General features: G+C 31.8%; 1 protein-coding gene across 1 annotated transcript in view; it reads left to right on the top strand.

The window, feature by feature from the left end:
* The first annotated feature begins 14,030 nt into the window (after positions 1–14,030).
* Positions 14,031–22,822, top strand: part of LOC148625258 (uncharacterized) — a 61,988-nt gene continuing 53,196 nt past the window's right edge. The window contains exons 1-7 of the mRNA XM_088568698.1: positions 14,031–14,406; positions 17,994–18,062; positions 18,462–18,495; positions 20,003–20,044; positions 20,457–20,638; positions 21,992–22,106; positions 22,644–22,748. Coding sequence (XP_088424824.1) covers positions 14,239–14,406; positions 17,994–18,062; positions 18,462–18,495; positions 20,003–20,044; positions 20,457–20,638; positions 21,992–22,106; positions 22,644–22,748 — 715 coding nt within the window. The 5' untranslated portion in view covers positions 14,031–14,238. The remainder of the gene's footprint in view (positions 14,407–17,993; positions 18,063–18,461; positions 18,496–20,002; positions 20,045–20,456; positions 20,639–21,991; positions 22,107–22,643; positions 22,749–22,822) is intronic.

The raw sequence follows: 22,822 nt of genomic DNA, 5'->3' as shown, positions 1-22,822 counted from the left end.
AATAGCTATTACATATTGAAAAAAATCCATAAAAAATTGGTAAAAATCAATTAGGCAAGAGACTTACTTCGATCTATTAAATGTCACCTGATTATCATCAATTAATTATATAGTGAGTATTATCTGACACTTCCATATCATTTACTAAAAAAGATATTTCCAATTCCGTATACATGTTCAAGTCAATTTAACTTACATTCTCTAACTATAAGATGTATAATATCTAAATAAGGTCTACATCTTAATCTCTCTCCATCTACAGGTCTTGGTAATAATTTTTTTTGTATTTGTATGGATCTGTCACTTTTTCCATAGAACCACCTGAAAAATAGAAGTAAACATATTTTTTTTTCAAATTGACTATGTACATGTACATATATTTGTCAGAAGAGTTTTTTAATCCAGAGACAGCTGGACAAACATTACATTTATCAAATGTTACAGACCCAGAGATTTGGAAAAGAGAGGGTTACAGTGGCATTAAACAGGGTGGTTTCTAGGCTGTTATTTTCTAATTTTACAGTACATTAAGCACAAATGTAACAAAATTTTCCAATGAAAAGGAGTTTCCACCACCAGAACCCTCTCCTGGGGTACTATCCCTCATATGGTGTTTTTTTTATCCATTATATAAATAAAAAATTGGGAAATTATGATTTTCTATTTAAAAGTGGGAATATTTATTAGTTCCTTAACGGCTTTAGCCGAAGGGGATTTTACATTTGCACTCTGTCTGTCTGTCCGTCCAGAAAAAAAATAAGTTTCCGAATTTTTTTTGTAAACACTTGCAGATATTGAGCTGTGCTTTAGTATGTGAGTGAACCTTGAGTAGTTACAGATCTAATCAACATTTTGTTCCACTTGGATGATTATTGTCTGAACATTGAAAACTTTACTGAAATTTAAGATTTCTGCGCTGTTTTTCTATTAAATGCTTTTGTTACTTTATGTTCTTTGTTGTGTTTGTCTGTTTTCCATGTCTGGTCTTTGTCCTTGGATTGCATTCTTTTGATTACCGCTATAACCTTGGTTCCCTTGATTATTCTTGCAGATATTGAGCTGGTTTTTGGTATGCGAATCTACCCTGATGAGATACAGTTCAAGTATAGAAACCAAGTTCGTTTTATATCACTGATTTTTGTCAGAGTTATGGCCCTTGAAATTACCGAAACTTTTTTCTTAACGCTTGCAGATATTGAGCTGATTTTTGGTAAGTGAGTCTACCTTGATGAGTTAAAGATCGAGTGTACATTTCATTCCGCTTTGCTGATTTTTTCCAAAGTTACCAACTTTCGGTTTTACCAAAATTTCAGTTTTACATGCTCTTTTCTAAACAAAAAAACCTGTTAATATTATCTTAATGTGACAAAATTTTAATATAACAATAGATTGGATAATTATTCATTTGGATTGATATGGAATTTGAAACCTAATTAGTCCAATTATCCGTGCAAAAAACTTTGCAAATCTGCATCTGTTAAAAGGATTTTAACATCATTCTTGTCTTTGTCCATATCCCTTCTTGTATTCCAAATCAATGTCATTTCTTCAGTTTGTCATTTATGCTTGATGGTTCAAGGTAGTATTTTGGTCAGGTATATTAATTTAACAGCCAGATTGATCGGACAGGTCAAAACTGAAATGGATGTTGCTAGAGATGCCCTTAAGGGAAAAAAATGTAAAATATTGCAAAGTGCTATTAAGTTATTGACCGTTTTGAGAGCGAGGGGAAAGGGGGTATGCTCATTGGGTTGAAATTTTGGGACAACAATTGTTCAAGTTATTCATTTATTGAAAAAAAAACTTCCCCATTAATTAACAAGACAGATTTTCAAATAGAAATATTTATTTTGCTTGCTGCATAAATATAAATAAAAAACTTGCACTTGCGGAGCAAAAATCTTTTTATGTCCTTATTATTTTTACGAGTCTCGCACAGTCAGTACTTGTATGGTAAAGCTCACGGTGTTCGCTGATTTAGGCAATGCCTACCCTATATTATTCTATAATGGATAAATAAACACTAAGGGATCCCCTAAACAGGAGTTTTAGCCTATTTTGTAGTGTTTTGTACTAAAGACATGTCAACATGTAAGAAAATGCCCTCCATACATTATGTGTCCATACGACAAATATCACAGAAAATTATAAAAATACTTTTTAATCGTTTAATAGTAAAATTATATACATATTTACGACTGAAACCTTATCAGTTCAGTTTCAAAAATTTTTCGAATGAAGTAAATTAGTTGCCCCAAAAAGCGTGGTAAATATGGCCGATGATGGAATATGAAACCATTTGAACATTTAAATGATCGAGAATTGTTGAATTTTCGCAACTGATTGCGTTGACAAGCTGACGAAAAATTTAAATCAAAGTCAATTGTAAATAAAAAGTAGATGAATACCCGCATATACTCACCGATTTTAAATAATCAAACAGTTTGTCTTTGTGTTTACATCCTCGGCGTCACCGAACAACAGCTCAGTTAAGAGTATGTTCAAAATTTATAAGGATAATCTTAACTTCATTGTAAAATTTAAAAAAAATACATTTTGGAGCGGAGGAATACGTCAATCAACTTTCGCTTTGGACAGATCTAGTTATGCAGGATGCAAACAGCAGTTCCTGATGAAAACTACTATCATCATAAATACTTTTTAGTTACAGCTATGCAAAAATATTTTTGAGTGAAATGTTCGGTTCACTATCACCCGAGATTTTAGATGTTTTTACACTGCCCACCAAGATTTAAAAAATGGAGGCTTCTGCCATGCTGACTTGAAAATGAAAGTAACCATGAAGGGCGTGGAATACAGAAATTCGTTACATGCAAGGGGTAACTTGCACTAGATAAAGGTCTAATGAGTTACTGGTAATGATTTGGTATCATTTAAATGTGTACTGTAGTAACCTTACTTTTTTTTAAATTCTCAAAATAACTACATTTTTTCCATAATTACACTATCTATGATAAGTGGCACATCAACATAACATTAAATATATGAAGATAGTAACAAAATAAAGTTCTTAGCCAAGTTTCAAGTCTTTTTATGGTGTAATAACGAAGAAATTAACAACGAATAGTTTCCTTTAGCGGAACCTTAAACTGAAATAGTTAATTGAATAGTCAACCGTAAGGGTTTATACCACAAAAGAGTTTCATCTGTTGCAGTTTAATCATAATTCTCTTGTTCATATGTGGTATTTCTTGTTGCAATTATTCTTGACGGGCCGTTTTAAGGTATATTGCATAAGGCAAAACTCGGATTCTTTAATTTTTTTAAAAATTTATACAAAACCAGATTGCGTATTTGCGAATATAAATGGTATTGCTTTCTGAACAAAATGTGAAAATAATTGCATCCTAAATACCAGTGGTGGACTGGAACGCCTGAAATCAGAAAACGCTTTTTATGTCAGCGGAGGAGACTGACAATGCAGTGAAATTTACAAAATTAGTTGATGTCTGTTACTTTTTTTAAAGATGCTTCTATCTTTCTGCCCCCGGTGATGTCTAATATGACGCTCATTTTATATTGCAATTTATATTGTTTTGCTTTTTTTTGTTCTAGACACGTGTTTAAGTAAGTATAACTTACTGCTTTCATACCTTACTTACAATCTTAAGGGCAAAGGCTTATTTATTAATTAACTGTTTTGTGGACTGTAATTTAATTTCATTAGCTAAGAATTTTTTGCATAATAGAACTAGAACATGATAAATAGAGCGAGCAAGTCTTGTCCTGTATTTGTGTCAGTCTGAGCCGGATTAAAAAACAGTACAACACAAACATCGACACTTTATTCAAACCTCAAGCCAACCAGTCATTAATCTTTATCCTATATGCCGCGTTCTTTCCGGAGACTATTGATAACCAATGTTAAATCTTAAGTATGGCCTTTCCAGGGATTGGACCAACATCACTTGAGATAACTACATGTACATCGCCACGAGACCACTTTTTTTTTTTTTTTTTTTTTTTTTTTTTTTTGTTATATCTAGTTCAGAATGGTTAAAGAAATTTTATATCGTAAATGTTGCTGAAAGCGGGTTATAAACATACATTGTTTTTCTTTTATTATTTTACCTAGACGTGAGTGTAAAAGCACAGGTTGATAACTATTGACGTAGTTCTTCCAAATACGTTATGAGAGAGTTAATTCCGGTTTTCTTTTACGAATATCAACTCGGTCGCTGAAAAAACAACCCCTCTAACTTTATTTAGATCTAACCTGAATAGTGGCTATTTACTACTTCTAAATGATATAGATAAAAATTAAATGTAGTGAAAGAATAATCAAGGGAACCAAGCTTATAGCGGTAATCAAAAGAATGTAATCCAGGGGCAAAGACCAGACTTGGAAAGCAGACACAGTAACTAAAATCATACATACAAAGTTACAAAAGCATGAATGAGCAACTCGGACTTCACTAAAAACTAATATTCATCTAATAGGTGAAGAACAACGCCAGATCAATGCTATTTCTAAATGTCGGTTTGATGGAAGTATTCGGAAAGCAATAATCTCAGATATAAATAGTCCTTAAGGAATGGCAATAGGTAGATAAACTTTTAAACTTGCCTTCATGAAAAGACTGCCAAGCATGTACACGTATACAAAATTTTATACAAAACAGCGTTTCATTTTTCTTCTCTATAACTTTGCCTTAAAATAGTAATTCAATAGATGGAGGTTTTGTGTTTTTAATCAAGCATTCACATTTTAAGTTATTAATCCTAAAAATCTATGACCGGATGTATATATGAAAGGAATTGGTTTGCTAATCAAGCTAAAATAACCCTATATGGAAAATTAAGTTTCCTACAGTACATTATTTTTGCAAATCAAACATTGTCATAACAGTTAAATTTAACTTTTCAGAAGAAAAACATACGCATACACATGTCTATTAACGTGTGTGTGTGTGTGTGTGTGTGTGTGTGTGTGTGTGTGTGTGAAAATAAAACAAAGCATACATTTATATAACTGAATCGTAGACTGCTATGAATATTAAGTTTGTGGAGTTTCAAGATTATTGAATATTGTGTCAGGGACTGACCTCTTTGTTTTATATTTTAATTGAGAGAAAGAGAGAGGGCGCGTGTAGTACAACAAATAACTACACAAATGTATAGGCCGTGCTACAAACAACAGTTTACGTTATTATCCCCTTGATACGGTTAAAAGCTATATTGCTTAAAAAGTTGAATTACATCAATGTTAGCCCCGTGCAGGTCCGGGTGTCAAAAGAATAGGCCTACACTAGCGCTAAGCTTGTCGTAAAAGGCGACTAAATAGTGCTCAGAACCATAGTCGGGGGCTAGGGCGCTCTGCCCACAGAGCAACATGGATGTGTGCCCCAGGTGGTTGAATGTGGTACACCTGGCGTGTTACATGCTGGGGTTGTCAGGCTATAATACGGAAAACCTGACCGCAAACCATAGTGGTGCACCGTGTTGGGAAAGATGCCACCTTCCTCGCACGTTAAAGAACCCTACTGTGGTATTCTTCCAGAGTAGGAACCATAGGGCTCCGCCACAGGAGGCTAAATTGCCCGACCCTACCCAACTCTCCCTATTTCCAGTGGCAATCAAAATTTGTCGACCCCATTGTCCTAGTGTCTTATCCCTTTTTCATTTCATCGTCATTTTCATGTTCATCGTCTGAATATAGCTGAAATATTGCTGCTCGGACGTTAAACTCCAACAAACAAACAAAAACATCAATGTTAAAGAAGCGTATCAAAATCTTGAGTAACTTCGGTGTTTATATTATTTACAAAACCTACGTCAGTTTTCCTTTAAATGTAGATAACAGAAAAAAGCGGGTGTATCTGGATGGCTCCGAGAAGAAAGAGTAGTTATCAATAGACGTTTTTTCTCTGCATCTTAGCAGTATAGTTGTTATGGGTTTAGACATATATGAAGACTACGTTTATGTCAGTGAACTGGGATCTGGTATTTATCAAATCAAAACAAAAATAATGCCATCCCTTCTTTAGTAACAAAAGATTGACCCAAATTTATGCCTTGAAAATCACAATGAATGGTTAGTATTTCTTATGTTTGGATTAAAAAGTTAAACTGTTATCTGGTAATAAAAATTAAAAAGGAAAATAAAATAAAGAAATTCATGAAAATTCATACGAACAGAATTAAATAAACTAGAGGGTACTGGGTAGAACTAAATCTAGAAAGGTAAAAATCTGCATTCACTTTTTTACATCTTGAAAGTTTTCATTCAAAGCTTCAGGTGGACAACAAACCTACTATTTAAACCTTGTTCGGAAGTTTAAAATTTAAAAAAAGAATCGTCTTTTGCAGATGGACATTGTAATTTACTTGTTAATTCTTCATTATTGAATCATTAAAGCTTCATTTTAAAAATCAAATGACCAATTAAAACTCCGTTGCAGCTGTTTTTAAATACATCTTTTTATATATATTATTTCGTTGCAGAAAAGCTTCTGTCTGTTAATGGGATACAGGCACAGAAATCCAGTACTTATTTATCGAAGACAAACATAAAATTTATAAAAATGCATCGGTCCATTCAAAAAAGGATTATTAAAAACAACTTCATATTTGTTTCGAATACTTGTATGTTGTAATAATTTACTACTGAATTTACGCATCAATCATTTTGTGAAAAAGATAATTGACTAAAAAAGTTATTAATAAATGAAAAACTTTTAACTTCAAATGCAAAATAAACGCCCGAAACCAATATCATTTGGTTGTTAACTAGCATTCATTTTGAAAATTACTAGATTGAGATTCCATTAACAACAAAAATTGGCACATTTCGGTTAATTATGCAGAGACATGCAATAAAAAGTGTCACAGTAAACTCGTGTCTTTAAATGATGCATATGTTTGAAAGTTGAGATGTATGCATGGGTATAAAATGTCAGTTATAAAGAAAACATATGATATTGATGTAATCGACGACCACCTTGAGTTTAGTAAGTACAAGTAATTCGTATATTCGTAAGATAAAGTAGAACAATACAAAATGAGCGTCACAAAGAATACAATATTAAGAAAGATAGAAATATGTAGTGGTACTGAATGCGACCATAGAAATACAAACGCGAAGTGTAATATATTTATATATTTTTGTTGTTTTATGGCGTCTTTCCTAGTGGTTATGATTGTTGGCTGGCTTCTGGTGGGAATTTCTAATATGCAACTCTGTATTTTATAGATATAAGATCTGAATATCATGAAAATATGCCTATCACAAAGTAAAAATCAGTCAAATTTCACTACTTTTAATCATCCAACTTCTATAACAATTTAGGTAAGTTTAGCGTTACATAGAAATTAAAAGATGTTCCCTCTCCATGCACAAACCCAAAAACTAATTACAAAAATATAGAAAGCAGCATAAAGTTACACCCTTTCTTAACTAACTCCAGTAATGAACCCATAAATTGTCTGTTAAATTCAAAATATCACTCTAGCAGTAACGAACTCATGCTAGCAACCAAAACTGCAAAACATTCTGTCAACGTTTATAATTTGAATATTATTCATAGTGCAAACTTAAACTTAATTACTCTTGTAAAGCTATATATTTCATCAGTACAAGTTATCAAAAATTTAACAAAAAATTACTTTTAAACATTCGTTATTTTTAAAATTATTTCTTTGAGAATAAAGTCAAATATAGTTTGTAAAATTCACTATCATACTATTTGTAACTGATATAAAAACACTCGTGTACCTATATATGCTGATACTAAACTAAAGCTTATAAAACTTGGCCATTGATAATATTACAACATATGTGAAATATCGCAGCATTTATTTTTTTGTAAAAGAATATTAGCTTTATATTTTGTAATTGTCACATTTAATGGCGTAGAATAATAGGTATTTATTTATAGTTAAGATTAAAAATCGTGTTATCTTTCGGGGTTTGAAAAATTGAATTATTTTTCACGAGTGATAAATTTCTCTTACGAGTGAAAGATAACCCGATCTTTGATCTTCAACGTGTGTAAGTACATGGTTCTCCGGTGAAAACATATATATTTTGTTTGCTACTCTTAGACAGTACCGCCATTTCTGGAAACAAATTATATAGTGCCGTCAAATTTGTCTTTTACCTTTACTTTGAATATGTGTATAACGCTGAAACTTTTAAGGCGTTTCATTGCTTAAGATAATAAAGCGAGTACCATTGAACTCGTCTTACACGTGTCGTCTCAACTCGCAAAGAGTCATTTCATGAAGAATGAAATGTTCTTTAAGTAATAGGGATGTGTTGCTACAAGATTGAAGCCATCACTACAGAAGTTACATGGTCGTCATCATGAACTCGTGGATCGTTACGGTGTATCTATCTGCTTCATGAAAACATATTTGTTCAACGTATCATAGTTTTCCTTTCCTCTTTCGTCTACCCCGAAGCTGACTTTTTATGAGCAACTCGGCGGGTGTTTTTTAGAAAAGCAGAGGATGCTCACCTACCGCTGCACCTTGTCCATGCTCCCAGTGTTTAGTGGAGTCCGAGTTGCAACTTTGTTTTTGTTACTTTGTATGTATGATTTTAGTTACTTTATGTGCTTTGTTGTGTATGTCTGTTTTCCATGTATGGTCTTTGTCCCTGGATTGCGTTCTTATGATTACCGCTATAACCTTGGTTTCCTTGATTACTCCTTCAAAGATTTTCATTTAAAATCTGACAATTCCTTTTGCCAATGTGATCGATACTGATTGCTGAAAAATTGATATTTCAATGGGATACAAACACTTGTATTAAAACGAAACAGCAGTTTATCTCGTTTTCAAAAACAGAGTAGTTTGACAAGTAACAATACGAAGATCATTTTATGCATATGAAGGTTTAGTTGTGTATTTTGTTTAAGAATCCTGACGTGCTTACAGTGTACTATTATCGTAACTTCAGTATTAATTGTTATGGTGAATTGTAAGATATTTGTTATATCAAATACTATATTTTATCTGTATAAAATCGGTATGACATGAAAATGTTTTAATTTGTCATTTCCTTGTATGTTGTAAGGTTATAGTGCGTATATTCAATTTGCAATGAAGATATTTACAAAATAGTGTGTACAGGAAGAGAATAAACCAAAACTAGTGATTATAGTCACTTTGTCACTTTGTTATTATTATATGATTTTCTCAAAATTGTTTTTTTTTTATTTTGATGGTATATTTTTACTTATTGATTGATTGATTTACTTTTGCCAGGGGATAGGGGATTTGTTTTCCTGATACTGTGTACCTTCATTTTCCTCATCGTGGATAGTTTAATTGCGAATTTTGATGTCAGTCAATATCACTTACAATACAAATTGCCAAAAGTAGAGAACGCATCCTAACGATGCACCTGGTTCATGCTCTAAGTTTTCAATGGAGCTTTTTGATTCTTTGTACTTGTTATCATGGTTATTTTCATACTCTTTGTTGTTTGTATTCATTTTCCCCGTCTAGTCTTTTTCATTGATATATATATATATATATATATATATATATATATTCTTTCAATGACCGCTTGAATCTTGCAAGATACACTGAAAAATTCTCAAAGATTAGTAGTACATATATGAACAAGTACATTTGCAACCAAATACCACTGTCACCCATGGCTTGTACTGTACATCTCATTTTTACGGTCAACATTTATCAATTTTAAAATTAAGCAGACGGCGCTCTTTGAAAATAAAATCAAGAATGTCACTTATAAAAAGTTTAGATCTTCTCACAATTTAATTATTTTATTCATATGATAATTTAAACAGAATGATGTATTGTAATTCCAAGTCAGGAATAGATTTGTTTTCAAAAGTCGTAAAGTATTGAAACTAATTGTCGATAACTGCTCTAGATCTCCATACTGACTAATTACAACTGATAAATCAAGTTACACCTCCTGAAACGTGTAACGTTGCCAATCGCACGCACACGAAGCACGAATACGAAACACACGAAACACGAAAGCCACACAAAACACGTTGCACGATACACGAATGATCGCGTCGGCCGGATGTATTCATCCCAGTTACGGTATATTTTGGAATTTCACTTGCAAAACGAAACTAATAATCGATTATGGTCGTGTTTTAATGATGCTAACTCCTTCCATGTAGTTTTACATAAATGTGTATAAGGCTTTAATAAATGCATTCGATATGCAATGACCATATATGTTTTTGATATAAAATCACGTACATTTTCATTATACATCGTACGTTGCTAAAACATTTTTATTGGCATGGGATTAGGCAAATGTTGAAATTTCATAAAAGTGAAGTAAAATTCCCAATTTTTTACTTTATAAAGTTTTTACCATACCTTCGTATTTCTTTGAATATTAAATAAATATATTTTTTAAGGAAAAATTTCCATATTTGTTAAATTTGGATTATTGTGAACATATTTACCTTGTCCCAGGAGAATTAGAATATCAAAATTTCATAAAGTATTGATAACAATACTCTATTTTGAGGTAATTAAGCTTTTTTAACGAATGCAGTTCTATCTTACTTGTCTAAAATAGAAAATATTGATTATTGATATGACAAATGTCCATTTTTATCATGCATGGTACATTGCAAAAACATTTTCATTGGTGTAGGAGTTTGAAATTTCATAAACTTTGGATGATATATGCTCAATTTTTAGATAAAAGAGTATTTTGGTTCGTGTGAGACCATCTAATTGCTCTGACTTTTATAAGAAAGTGCTTTTATCTGGATCTGGAAAAAGTCCACATTTGTTGTATATGGCACTTGCGAACACATTTTCCTCATTCCAGGAGAATAATATGATCAAATTTTGATAAAGTACGGTAAAAAAATAATTTATTTTGATTTTTTTTGGCTGTTTTAACTAATGCGAAATAATCTTAATTGTCTAAAAAGAAAATAGTGCATTGTGAATATGAAAAATGTCCATTTTTATTATATATGGTACATTGCATATTCACTGGTCTGGGAGTATGAAAATATTGAAATTTCAAGAAATTGGGTAAAATATATTCACTTCTTGGATAATAGAGTATTTTTGGACTCATGCGATACCATCTAATTGCTCTGAATGTGGAAAAAAGAGTAATTTTTATGTGAACAATGTCCATATTTGTTGTATATTGATCATTGGGAACGCAATTTTTTGTTCCAGAAGAAACATAATACCATAATTTGATAAAGTATGGTAAAAAATACTTCATTTTGAAATAATCTAGCTATTTTAACCAATGCTATACCATCTTATTTGTCTAAAATAGAAAATATTGCATTGTTGATATGAACAATGTACTTTTTTTTATTATACATGGTACACTGGGTTTAATTTATAATATTTGTAATTAAATAAAATGATCTGCGTAATAGTAAAACATTTTCACTTGTCTAGGAGTATGAAAATATTTTCATAAAATTGGGGTAACATATACTTATTTTTTTATTCTCAAAAGACAAACAAACAGGTTCATAGCATTTTATTATATGTACAAATGATGTTCGAATGTTTGAAACCAATCATTCCTACATGTACTAATTCCTGACAAAATATTGTCTTTTCATCGTAAAAGGAATATTGATTTTGGCCTAGAAATCGAAATTACAACGTTATTCCGTAAAATTGATTTACCATAGGAACTATTTTTTTTTTTCATCCAACCAGAATGTAGAACAGTTGCACGAAGAACGTTACACGATACACGAAGAACGAAGCACGAAGTGCGCACAAGAAAACCACACGCACACGAATCTCACGCTGCATGTTACACGATCCCACGAAACACGCACACAAAGCACACGATACCCGCACAAGAAGCACACGAAGCATGTTAAAATGGGAATATTACACGTTTCTGGAGGTGTGTCATTTTCCCGACATTCGAAAATAACACATTATAATGCAACTTTCTGCCTAGCTTTAAGTTAAAGACAAATATATCATGAATAGGGTTTGTAAGTTTCGTTCTAGTTTCATTTTCCTTACCGGAATTTTCCATGAAGATCGTATCGAAATCCGAAGACCGATCTGCATTTTATTGTTTACTTCTGGGATCTCAGGACGGTACATTACAATGTAAAATTTTCTATTCAGTGCTTTTCTTAACACTTTTATCATGTAGAAATATATACATGTCATTTTTATCGGTATTTGTACACAGAAAAGTGTTTAACTTTTAGTTCTGTACTTAACGCTTTGTAAATGACATAGTTTCCATGCATTTGAATAGTAGATTATGACCCATTCTTGTGAAACGACGGAGTTACATTACGAGACTTATATACGCTACTCCAAGTATATCGTTTTTTTAAATACAAATTTTGCAAAACAGATGATGTTTATGCACAAGTCTTTGGAATAAACATCCACTCTCCGACAAGTGAAAATGTAATGTCGTCTAAAATCATTTCATATTGTCCGTACGTAAGTCAAAGTTTAGTTTGTACTCTCAAATTGTATTCATTACACAGCAAATGAGCCACACATGGGAATCACTTGGTTTGCATCCTATGTTTATCATATGAATCGAGCACCAAATGATAAACAGTTTCAGTTTACCTATGATTATCATATGAAAATGATATGTTTCTCACAAACATATGATTATCATGTTTTCAAGCAGACATTAACATATGAGAATTATATGATAATTATATGACTGTCATATGTTAAATATCATATAATTATATGGCACATTTGGCTGTATAGTGAAAGGCGTTGGACAGCTTTGTGGAAGTTTTTCAGTGAAGCATTGATAACCAGACACGTAGGCATTCTACAAAAATGGGAATTTTAAAAGTATTTACATCGTGTAAGATATAACAATGGATGTTTCGTTTTTCACAAAATGTATTTCGGATATATACAAATCGGTGGTTAATAAGATACATGTAATTTGGAAATAATCGAAAAATCTGAAATCCGTTTCTCTTTTTAATTCATTTAATTTTGCAAATTACTGAAGAAGATACACTGCTTGAAACGTTTAGGTTTCCCGCACGCACGATACCTAAACGCACGCTAAACGCTCACCAAACGCACGAAAAACGAACGCTCCCAGCGTACATTTAAACGCACGATAAACGAACGCTCCTAGCGTGCGTTTAAACGCACGTTAGACGAACGCTTACAGCGTGCATCTAGACGCACGATAGAGGAAAGATAAAAAATAACAATAATAACAAATAATGATGAAAAAGAAAATAGAAATGTTGCATTAATGAAAATATATAAACTAATAATAGCAAATAATATAAAAATAACAGTTGAATCAAGGTAATAATTAAAGTACAAAAATAAACGAACGCTTCTATCGTGCGTTTAAACAAACGCTCGTATCGTCCGTTTAAACAAACGCTCGTATCTTGCGTTTAAACGAACGCTCGTATTATGCGTTTAAACCAACGCTCTTAGCGTGCGTTTAAACGAATGCTTCTATCGTGCGTTCATCGTGCGTTTAAACGAACACAAAACGATGCACGAACGCTAAAATGGGCGTGAACGTTTCAAGGAGTGTAAATGATGAAAAGAAACATTTAACTGGTCTGTATATCTAAGTAAATATATCGGGATATGTATATATATTTTGGCGAGTGAATATACTTTGAAACACACGCTCATATCTGTAAACAATGAGACTGTTTCACCATTTGATATGCCTAGTCTTAAAATTGGTTCAGATAATGTACTTAACTGGTCATTTAAGTAACAATGTACTGCTGAAAACATGTGATATCGAAATATAAACAGAACATAAAACTCAAAGGAGGGTGTTGCACTTTGGATCGAAGTATCAGGGGGAAAAATGATTGTAAAACTGTTGAACGAACTGGAGAACTTGAGACATTTTCTGATCATTTCTGCATGATATAAACAACATGACATTGCAAAGTCAACTTATAAATACGTCTAAATATTTAGATTGATACTTAATAGGTCAAGGTTATACGATGAAACTTTTAAGGAAATTTAAATTTTAGTCAACTCCATTTCTAGGTAGACTCTTAAACTCCTAAAAAAATAAGCAAAATTATTTTTGAATGTTATGAAAAATATCGTAATCTCCGGAAAGAACACTCCAGTACCCAATATCCTGTTGTATTATTTATATGGACCGGATAGAATTCAAAGCTTGTTATCGCTCCATAATTGGAACACGACTATCTCCTTATCTATGAAGTATGGTTATTTCTCAGGACTGACGCGGAATCATGTCAGTGTTTAAGCCGATGAGGAATGGATTTAACTTTGAATATACACATTATGGTTAACAAACGATTCTTTACAAAGTCATTATGGATTACGCTCCTTTTAATTAACTTTGGATCATGTTTTAGATACGATCGAGACACTGAAGTGGCTTTGTGTAATACTCAGTGTAAAGCATTATGCTCGGAAGACACGGTAAGAACATAAGGAACTTTTCCAGTGTGTAATCTTAGCTGTGTCAAGGGTCATTTTATAATTTTGTTGTGCACATATGTGGAATTGCAACTTTGCATAAGTGCATAGTGATACATTACCCAAACTGAACCTAACTAGCACTGCATAAATTTATTTAGTTAATGCATGCATTTGTAACACCCTTATGCAATTGAACAAAAGAACTTTTTTTATTCCATTTGAAAAACCAGACGAATACGTCTGCCGAATTCATTCAAAACATCAGGTGCATTATTTTATTCTGCGCACTACATTTAAGTTTTCATTTTGTCTATTAGGATTGTTATTGCTTTTTGAACCGGTCAATCATGACATTAAAAAACAAAGCCATTTAACATAACCACAGTTATGAAATATGCGTAAAGTGTAGGTAATGGTCTAATTAGATCATTGCGGGAACAATCTTAAGAAAGATATTCTTGTAATAGCTCAAGAATCTGTAACTGTCAAAATAAGGGTAATCACTGTAAAACGTAGGTAATCATTAACATTGATTTGTTCAACGTGTCATAGCTTTCCTGTCCTCTTTCGTCTACCCCGGGCTTGACTTTTTATAAGTAACTCGGCGGGTGTTTCTAGAAAAGCGGAGGACGCTTACCCTACCGGTCACCTGCTCCATGCTCCAAGTTTTTAGAGTCCGAGTTCCTCATTTTCTTTTGTTACTTTGTATGTATGATTGTGGTCATTTTATGTTCTTTGTTGTGTTTGTCTGTTTTTTATATCTGGTCTTTGTCCCTGGATTAAATTCTTTTGATTACCGCTATAACCTTGGTTCCCTTGGTTATTCTTAACGAGTGTATGTATATAGAAATTTCCGTGAAAGACAACGAATATTGAGAAAATTACATTAAATTTGGCTTGAATTACAAATTATACAGAATTGGTTCTCACTGTATTGAAGTTATAATACTTCGATCCGTAACAAGGGATTTGAAAGACTGTGTCCATTGGCCTTAATTAGTATTTATGAGGCTAATATTGAAAATAAACATTAGAAATAGGCAAACAAAAATATTTAAATTGTCAGGATATGAACAATGTCTCACTATAATTTTTGCACTTTGGGTATCACTAAAGCGTAAACAAATTTTATGAGGCACATAAAATTTCAAATTACATGTGGCAATAGATAGCAAGTAAAAACAAATAATATGTACTTGACTAACATTTAAGATTTTAAATGTGAAACAAAAGAAAAAAACAAACAAATGACGTCATGACACTTACACCTTCAAGTACATTGTGGGAGTATAGCACACCTGATACAAAAATAGTTACATGATAATTTCGATAACATTTGACATTTCACTGTATGCTGTTACTTTTAAAATAAAAGTAACGTGTCTTATTTGTTTAGTTGAAGCAATACGTAAACAGCGCGTATTTAACGAATACTATGTGATTACCTCCATTTATGAATTTTGTCGATACTTTACATATTCAATACAAATCAGTCAAAATTTGATCCTTTGATCTAAAATACTGTTCTCATTTTTTTTCAAATATAATGAACATAATATACTAACGACTCTATCTATACATTATAAAAATACACGGTCGGACTGAACTTTTAAAAAATGATAACCCGGGAAAATTGGAATAATTACAATCGTATCTAAAGAATAGCTTAAATGATGTCTAAAACAAAATAAAGAAGTAACCGTTAACAGTCTGATTTTACATGTACACATCTACAACTCCATTGTCTTAAAAATGGATAAAATGTAATAAGAATGAATTGTTTTTATCAGCTAAGTAACTCTTTTTGGTCTAATTTTACATGTTTAAATGTTATTCCCTCGTCTGAAAGACGGATGAAAAGGTATAAAAATGTATTTTGTATTATCACTTTCCATTCTTCGTGACCTGGGTTCATATGTTCTTCTTTTTATCACAGTCTAAGTGTTTATACCAATTTACTGAATACACATCGCTTTGTGTAACGAATTCATAGTTTGACTATTATTTATAATGTATGTGTTTTAATTTTAACATGCAAATAATGCAAACAATGTGCCTTGGTGGTTATCGCAATTAATTAGGACCCGTTCTCGTGAAATCACGGGGTCACATGACGAGTCTTACATACCTTATTAACCTTATATCGTTTTATTCAAAATGTATAAGGATACAGCCAAAGTACTTAATAATGTATCCAACAATTTCAAAACCTTTGGCAAATAAACACTTAAATCAAAAGTTCAAACATATACAACCTAGAGATTTTACGTTTAAATCAATTTTATGTAAATTATAAATTATTTTATCTCCAATTATCAAAACAACACAATTCATAAATGCATCAAAACCTTTAATTTTCAAATTAGACATTTAATTATCAGACTTGATTATTCTCAGACATAGATTTTTTTTGTGCTAAAGATTAAAGGAAATGAAATTAATTACTATTACATTGCTAATTCTTTCAATTTCAAAATCATTACTATTACGTAAAGCATTTTATTTAATTACAAATATTACAAATTAAATTGCAGCATCAGCAATATCTAATAAGTACACGATCAAAATATCTCTGAATCCATTTAACACAGGTCTTAAAATAAATATGATTTGCTAAAACAAATGGAACTATATCATATACTTTTCAAATGTTGGTGGCTAAATCATTGTGTTAGTTTTTAAACATTTCTGATTACATTTGCTTGAAGCCTCATTCTTTGTGAATTTCTGTAAAAATCAATGTGCAGGAGTAAAAAACGAAGCAATAATTTGAGCACATGTAACAATTTGTAACATTTGAAAAGAGAAGTGGCGAATTTTGTAATATGTGTCAATGTATGTTCATGCTTTTTCTTCCTTTACCATTTTATCGCTTTCGTGCATCATGTTCATCGTTTCCATAATTTCTGTGAATTAGTCATGAGCCTAGAGCATGTGATTCGTATGCTTAGGATTTATAACGTTTTGCGTGTCGGTATATAAGAGGATATAGGAATACGAAAACAAAAATGACTTTTAGGCAAATGGGGAACCTACACTTAGATAAAAATGCAAAGTTTTTAGTACGACCGGGAAATATGTTTTGTGCAGAACTTATTCTTTCGTTTTTTGACTAATACATTTGCATTTGTGTTGTTTGAGAATAAATTTTGGGAAAATAATTGTCTTTAGTATATATCAAGGCATTCTTTTTAAATTCAACATGAACGATAATTTTAGCTCAGTTTTGCTGTACTCATAAAAAAACTTCTACTAAAAAGGCTCACTAACAAAAACAGCATAAAAGGTTATTGTTGGTGTTGTTTCCTAAACGAAAAATATTGCGCAGTCTTTGTTCAATTAGAACACTTTTCCCGATCAGCCGACACCTTACATAACATAATTTGAAAACTGATATTGTTTAACCTTTACTACATATGTTGACTGTTTAAATTTTGGTCTGCTTGAACTTCAGAAAATACAAATACACACGTAAGTTGACGAGATAAAATTATCTGCTCAAAATTAAAAAAAAATATATATTGTCTACTCATGCCTTCTCCTTTTTCAATGTCATTAAAATTAGATTTCTGTTCACTGCATTTCAGGAGGCTTGTCACAGAAAATGCCATTCCAGTAGTGTATACAGATTCTGGATAGCCAACTGTGATGACCCAGTTAGTATATAACCATTATTTCATAGTTGATTGATACATTTATTAAATGATATATCTATTTATATCATTCCAACATGAATATACGTCATTAATTCTCTTATTTAAAATCGATTTAAAAATTGCCGATTATGGCCGAGTTCATTTTGAATTGTTTGCATGAAATAAAGATACAGAGTCACTTCGGCAACAAAATTATCACATTAAAACAAATTAAAAAAGTTATAAATTAATTAAATTCACTTTTAACTTGTCTATCTGTATTCTGCTGTTAGTGCTTATCAAATTGCCACATAAACAAAAACAAATTTCACTCCATAATCAGATAAAAAAAGATATAAAAAAAGATATAGGTTTCCTCATATATTCTCTATTATTCTCATAAACACTGTTTTGTTTCAGTCTCTCCATTGCATCGGAGCATGCCAAGTTCAGGGTATGATTAAACAAATTTGTCCATGATTATGAAACAATTTTTATTTCTGGAAAATAATTAATACTTTTGGTTCGTTTCCTACATCCTAATATCTTATTTTTTAAAGAGAATACACTGTTAACGTGTTAATTTTAGCGGTAGCTAATTTTCTCGGATTCTAACAAGTGAACATATTCGAGCATATCAATTTTAGAGGTTTCAAGGGGTAATCAAGGGAACCAATGCCCTAGCGGTTATCAAAAGAATGTAATCCAGGGACAAAGACCAGACATAGAAAACAGACATAAACAACAAAGAATATACAGCAACTAAAATAATACATACAAAGTAACAAAAGCAAATGAGCAACTCGGACTCCACTAAAAACTGGGAGAATGGACCAGATGCACTGGTAGTGTAAACGTCCTCTGCTTTTCTAGTAGAAACAGTCCAGGTGCTCGAAAGAGGAAAGGAAAACTATGACACATTGAACAAATCAGTTTTCATGGCGCATATGGATACACCGTAACGATCCATGAGTTCATGATAACGATAACGACAGAATTGTGTAGGTCAAGATATGAGGCTGACTTCATAGTGTCTGTAGTATCCTTTATCTCAAGTTCTTTGGGTTAGATGCGATGTTCAAAAATGTTATATAGTGTTAAAATCAATTTTGCGGATATAATTGATCTCGATCTTCTTCTCGATCATCATCAGCTCTTTTTGCTGAAATGCATTTAAAACATTTAGTACTCTTGACCCAACTGATAGTAGTGGGATGAGTTGTTGAAAATGAAATAAACGAATGGTCATAAAGGCAACACAAAGTGATGGGAAAAAATGCGGAATTATTGAAAAAAAAATAGTTAATTATTAAATTTGTGTTCGCCATATAAAGTGTAAAGAGTTGTTTCTGGGGTTCATGGAATGCATTTCATCCATTAAAAAAGCGTTTGCTTTTGATGAGTGACAGTTTGTGTTGTGTTTGACAGATTTTTAGTCAGATTACGACAGTTTGAAAAGAATATCTAACTTGAAATGTTGACTTTGAAAAATACTTTAATCAACTGCTACTTCGGATCTGTATTTATATTCTTAAATAACTAATAAGAATAGTTGTTCTCGCTTTTTTTATTTGATTTGAATTTGAAATATGATCAATTCTCAAGTCAAATGAAGAGTTTATTATGCAATTAAGGATATTCACAAAAATGCCGCTTTGATAAACTCTAGTTTAATGGAGAAGTAAAAAAAAAGAAAGTATGTATAACAAACGACAATATGATACTGAATTTTTTTTCTACATTGCTTGTGTGGTCTTCTTTGATACCTAAAAGTAAGTTTGTTCACACTTAACGATTCTCTCTTCTTTCTCAAAATTATCTTTCTCCCTTTTTGAGTCGTGATTTTTATGCAAATATACTCTATATGTATTTGAAAAAAGAACATAATGTTTCTATCGGTGTTTATCTTTTTTTTTGTTTGAAGCCATTTACGATTTTATTGACGATCTTTTTATTCACAGAACGGAATAACAGAATCATTTCAAATATTTTTACATCGCCTGGTAAGTATATTATTTTATCAAAGGTCTAGGCCTGTTTTTTTTACGTAGAGTATAACAGTATAATTATGCTGTGAGCATATGACAAGCAGTTACATTCGAAATAAGTGTATAATTCTTCTCCAATCAGTGCATTTGATTTAAAAGAAAAAATATATGCTACGCTTTTTACAATTTCAATAATCAGTAAATAAAGATAATTGCATATACATTTAAAATTTAAGTGTCCGTTGTAAATCCTCAACACAGTAAGTAATTTTTCTTTGTGGAATTTGGGGTTTAAACACCAAGAATAAACGAGTGTGGGTATGACAATAATTCAATGGAATTAGAACAATCCGCTTGATTGCAACTCAATATTTTGACACAATTACACTGACTATACTTACAATTATACAAATTTATTGAACCACAGCACTCCAAATAAACCATGTTGACTACCCACCAATACCAATTCTGCGAATAGCTGCCATCAGTACAAATATTGAAACGTCTTTGATGTTATCATGGAATTTACCTAATTCAGTTGAACCAGTATATTTCGTCATCCAGATTGCAAATATGACTGGTCCAAAATGGGTTACTCTAAAATCAGAGGTGAGCAACTGTAATCAATTCGAAACTATGGAGCTTTTATATCACAACTCATACGCTATGCCAGAGCTTGCCTTAACTACCAAGACTTTTGGCATCGCACTAGACATTTTACAATTAGGCTTCTGGAACATGGTCATGTTGCTATAAGATTGATGTCATCAGTACAGAATTTTAATGGTCGTCATCATAAAATCATGGATCGTTACGGTGTGTCAATCTGCAACATGAGAACTGATTGGTTCAACGTGCTAAAGTTTTCCTTTCCTTTTTCGTCTTATCGTCTTACCCGGATTAAACCTTTTATGAGCATCTCGGCGGGTGTGTCTAGAAAAGCAGATGACGCTCATCCTACCAGTACATCTGGTCCATGATTCCAATTTGAGTTGAGTCCGAGTTGCTTATTTACTTTTGTTGATTTCTATGTATCATATTGATTATTTTATGTTCTTTGTTGTGTGTGTCTGTTTTCCATGTCTGATTTTTGTCCCTGGATTACATTCTTTCGATTTTCGCTTGAATATTGGTTCGCATGTTTACTTTTTTACATAATACGCCCATGTATGGTCATACCGACTGTGGAATCTTCAATATTGAGTTAATTCAGTAAAGTTGTGAGTCAATAACCTCCATATTTTCTTCTCCATTTTTTCAAACGCGTACGAATAAATATGGAAATACAGCGTAGCCAACTATACGTGTCGATCGATTAATTGGTCGATTATTCAAATAATTGACTGTAGCTTAATGTCTATAGCGACCAATAAAATGTGAACTTTCAAAAATTCGAAAATGATTAGTTTTGGATCAATAATCTTCTATTTACATTTCAATCGTATTTCTAGTGACTTTAAATCTAATGACGTAAGCTGTGATAAATCCTTAAACTTGTAAAACATTTATATGAGAAAAAAATATTTAATGAAGATGCAAAAGCAGCAATATCCGGTCTTTTCCTGATGATAAATATGTCAACCACTTTTGAAAATATTACTCCTTAAAACTGAATGCAGGGATCTCTTAATTTTAAATAAAAGCTATATATAAATTGATATGAACAAATGTTTCAGAATTGCGAAATAAGAGATACATATAAAAGATAGGCCTTTTATTGATCTTTGATAGCAACTCAAAGTCAGAAATAATCAAGTCGATATATCATTTTTGTATGAACAGTTGTAAATTGATAACATATTAATACGCAAAACCCCTCGGGTTTTACACAAGTCTTGCTCTGAATGATATTCATATCATTACATTGCCATATGTATCATTATTTGTTCAAGCCTTCTTCAGAATGAGACCATTAAAAGCATAAGCAGACATCTTGTCTCTATTTGTTCCGTTCTTTTGCAGATTGAAGGAGATCATTTAAATATTACTGTACCAGACTTGTGCTTATACAGGTTCAGAATTATGGCAATCAATAAGTATGGATCAAACGGATTTTCTGCTCCAGTTAGCGTCAGTAGTATGTAGGTCACGTGTTTTATCTGATAATCTGCTCCTGTTAGCCTCAATATTATGTCACTGGTTTTGTCTTTATCTTTAATTTTGTAATTTCTCCTGCCCGTCTTCATCAATTATATATATTATGTTGAAAACAAAACTTCTTTAACCATTAAGTACACTCTAGTATGAATGAATCGCTAAATTAAACCATATTTTAAAAGTTTCCAATATTCCTTCATCATAACTTTGACACTAACGCAAAAGTTCAGAGTGAATCTATGTTGTTGGTCCATGTTCTTAAACATGGTTATATGCAGTTGTAATTTTCAGATACTATGCTTTATCATTGTTTTAGATTAAAAAGATAATCAGAGTCATTCTTAGACGCATAAATAGTGCATGTCAAATAACATCTACAAAATTTCACTATTAGAACAGTTTTTCACCACAAATTCTCGTATCACCTTGATCAACGAACATTTGATGACTTTCAAATCATGTAAGTGATATCTTATTTGATTGAAATGAATTTGTATTATTATTTTTATATCAACAGACGTACCTTTGGATCCAATACGCAACATTGCATATGCTGGAAGATTAATGTATGATAAAGCGACGGCGCAAATCACTGGTGTAATTCAATGGGATCATGTATCAGGTACCTTTGTTTTTTTTATGTAGCAATACTATCATTTGAATAGAGTAAGAAAAAAGGTTTGCTTCGAAATCATT

Source organism: Perna viridis, chromosome 2 (genome assembly GCF_037379345.1).
Source record: "Perna viridis isolate PV_CMFRI_1.1 ecotype Kerala chromosome 2, ASM3737934v1, whole genome shotgun sequence".
Lineage (NCBI taxonomy): Eukaryota > Metazoa > Mollusca > Bivalvia > Mytilida > Mytilidae > Perna > Perna viridis.
The sequence above is the reverse complement of the archived record's forward strand: the minus strand, read 5'-3'. Positions and strand labels throughout refer to the sequence as shown.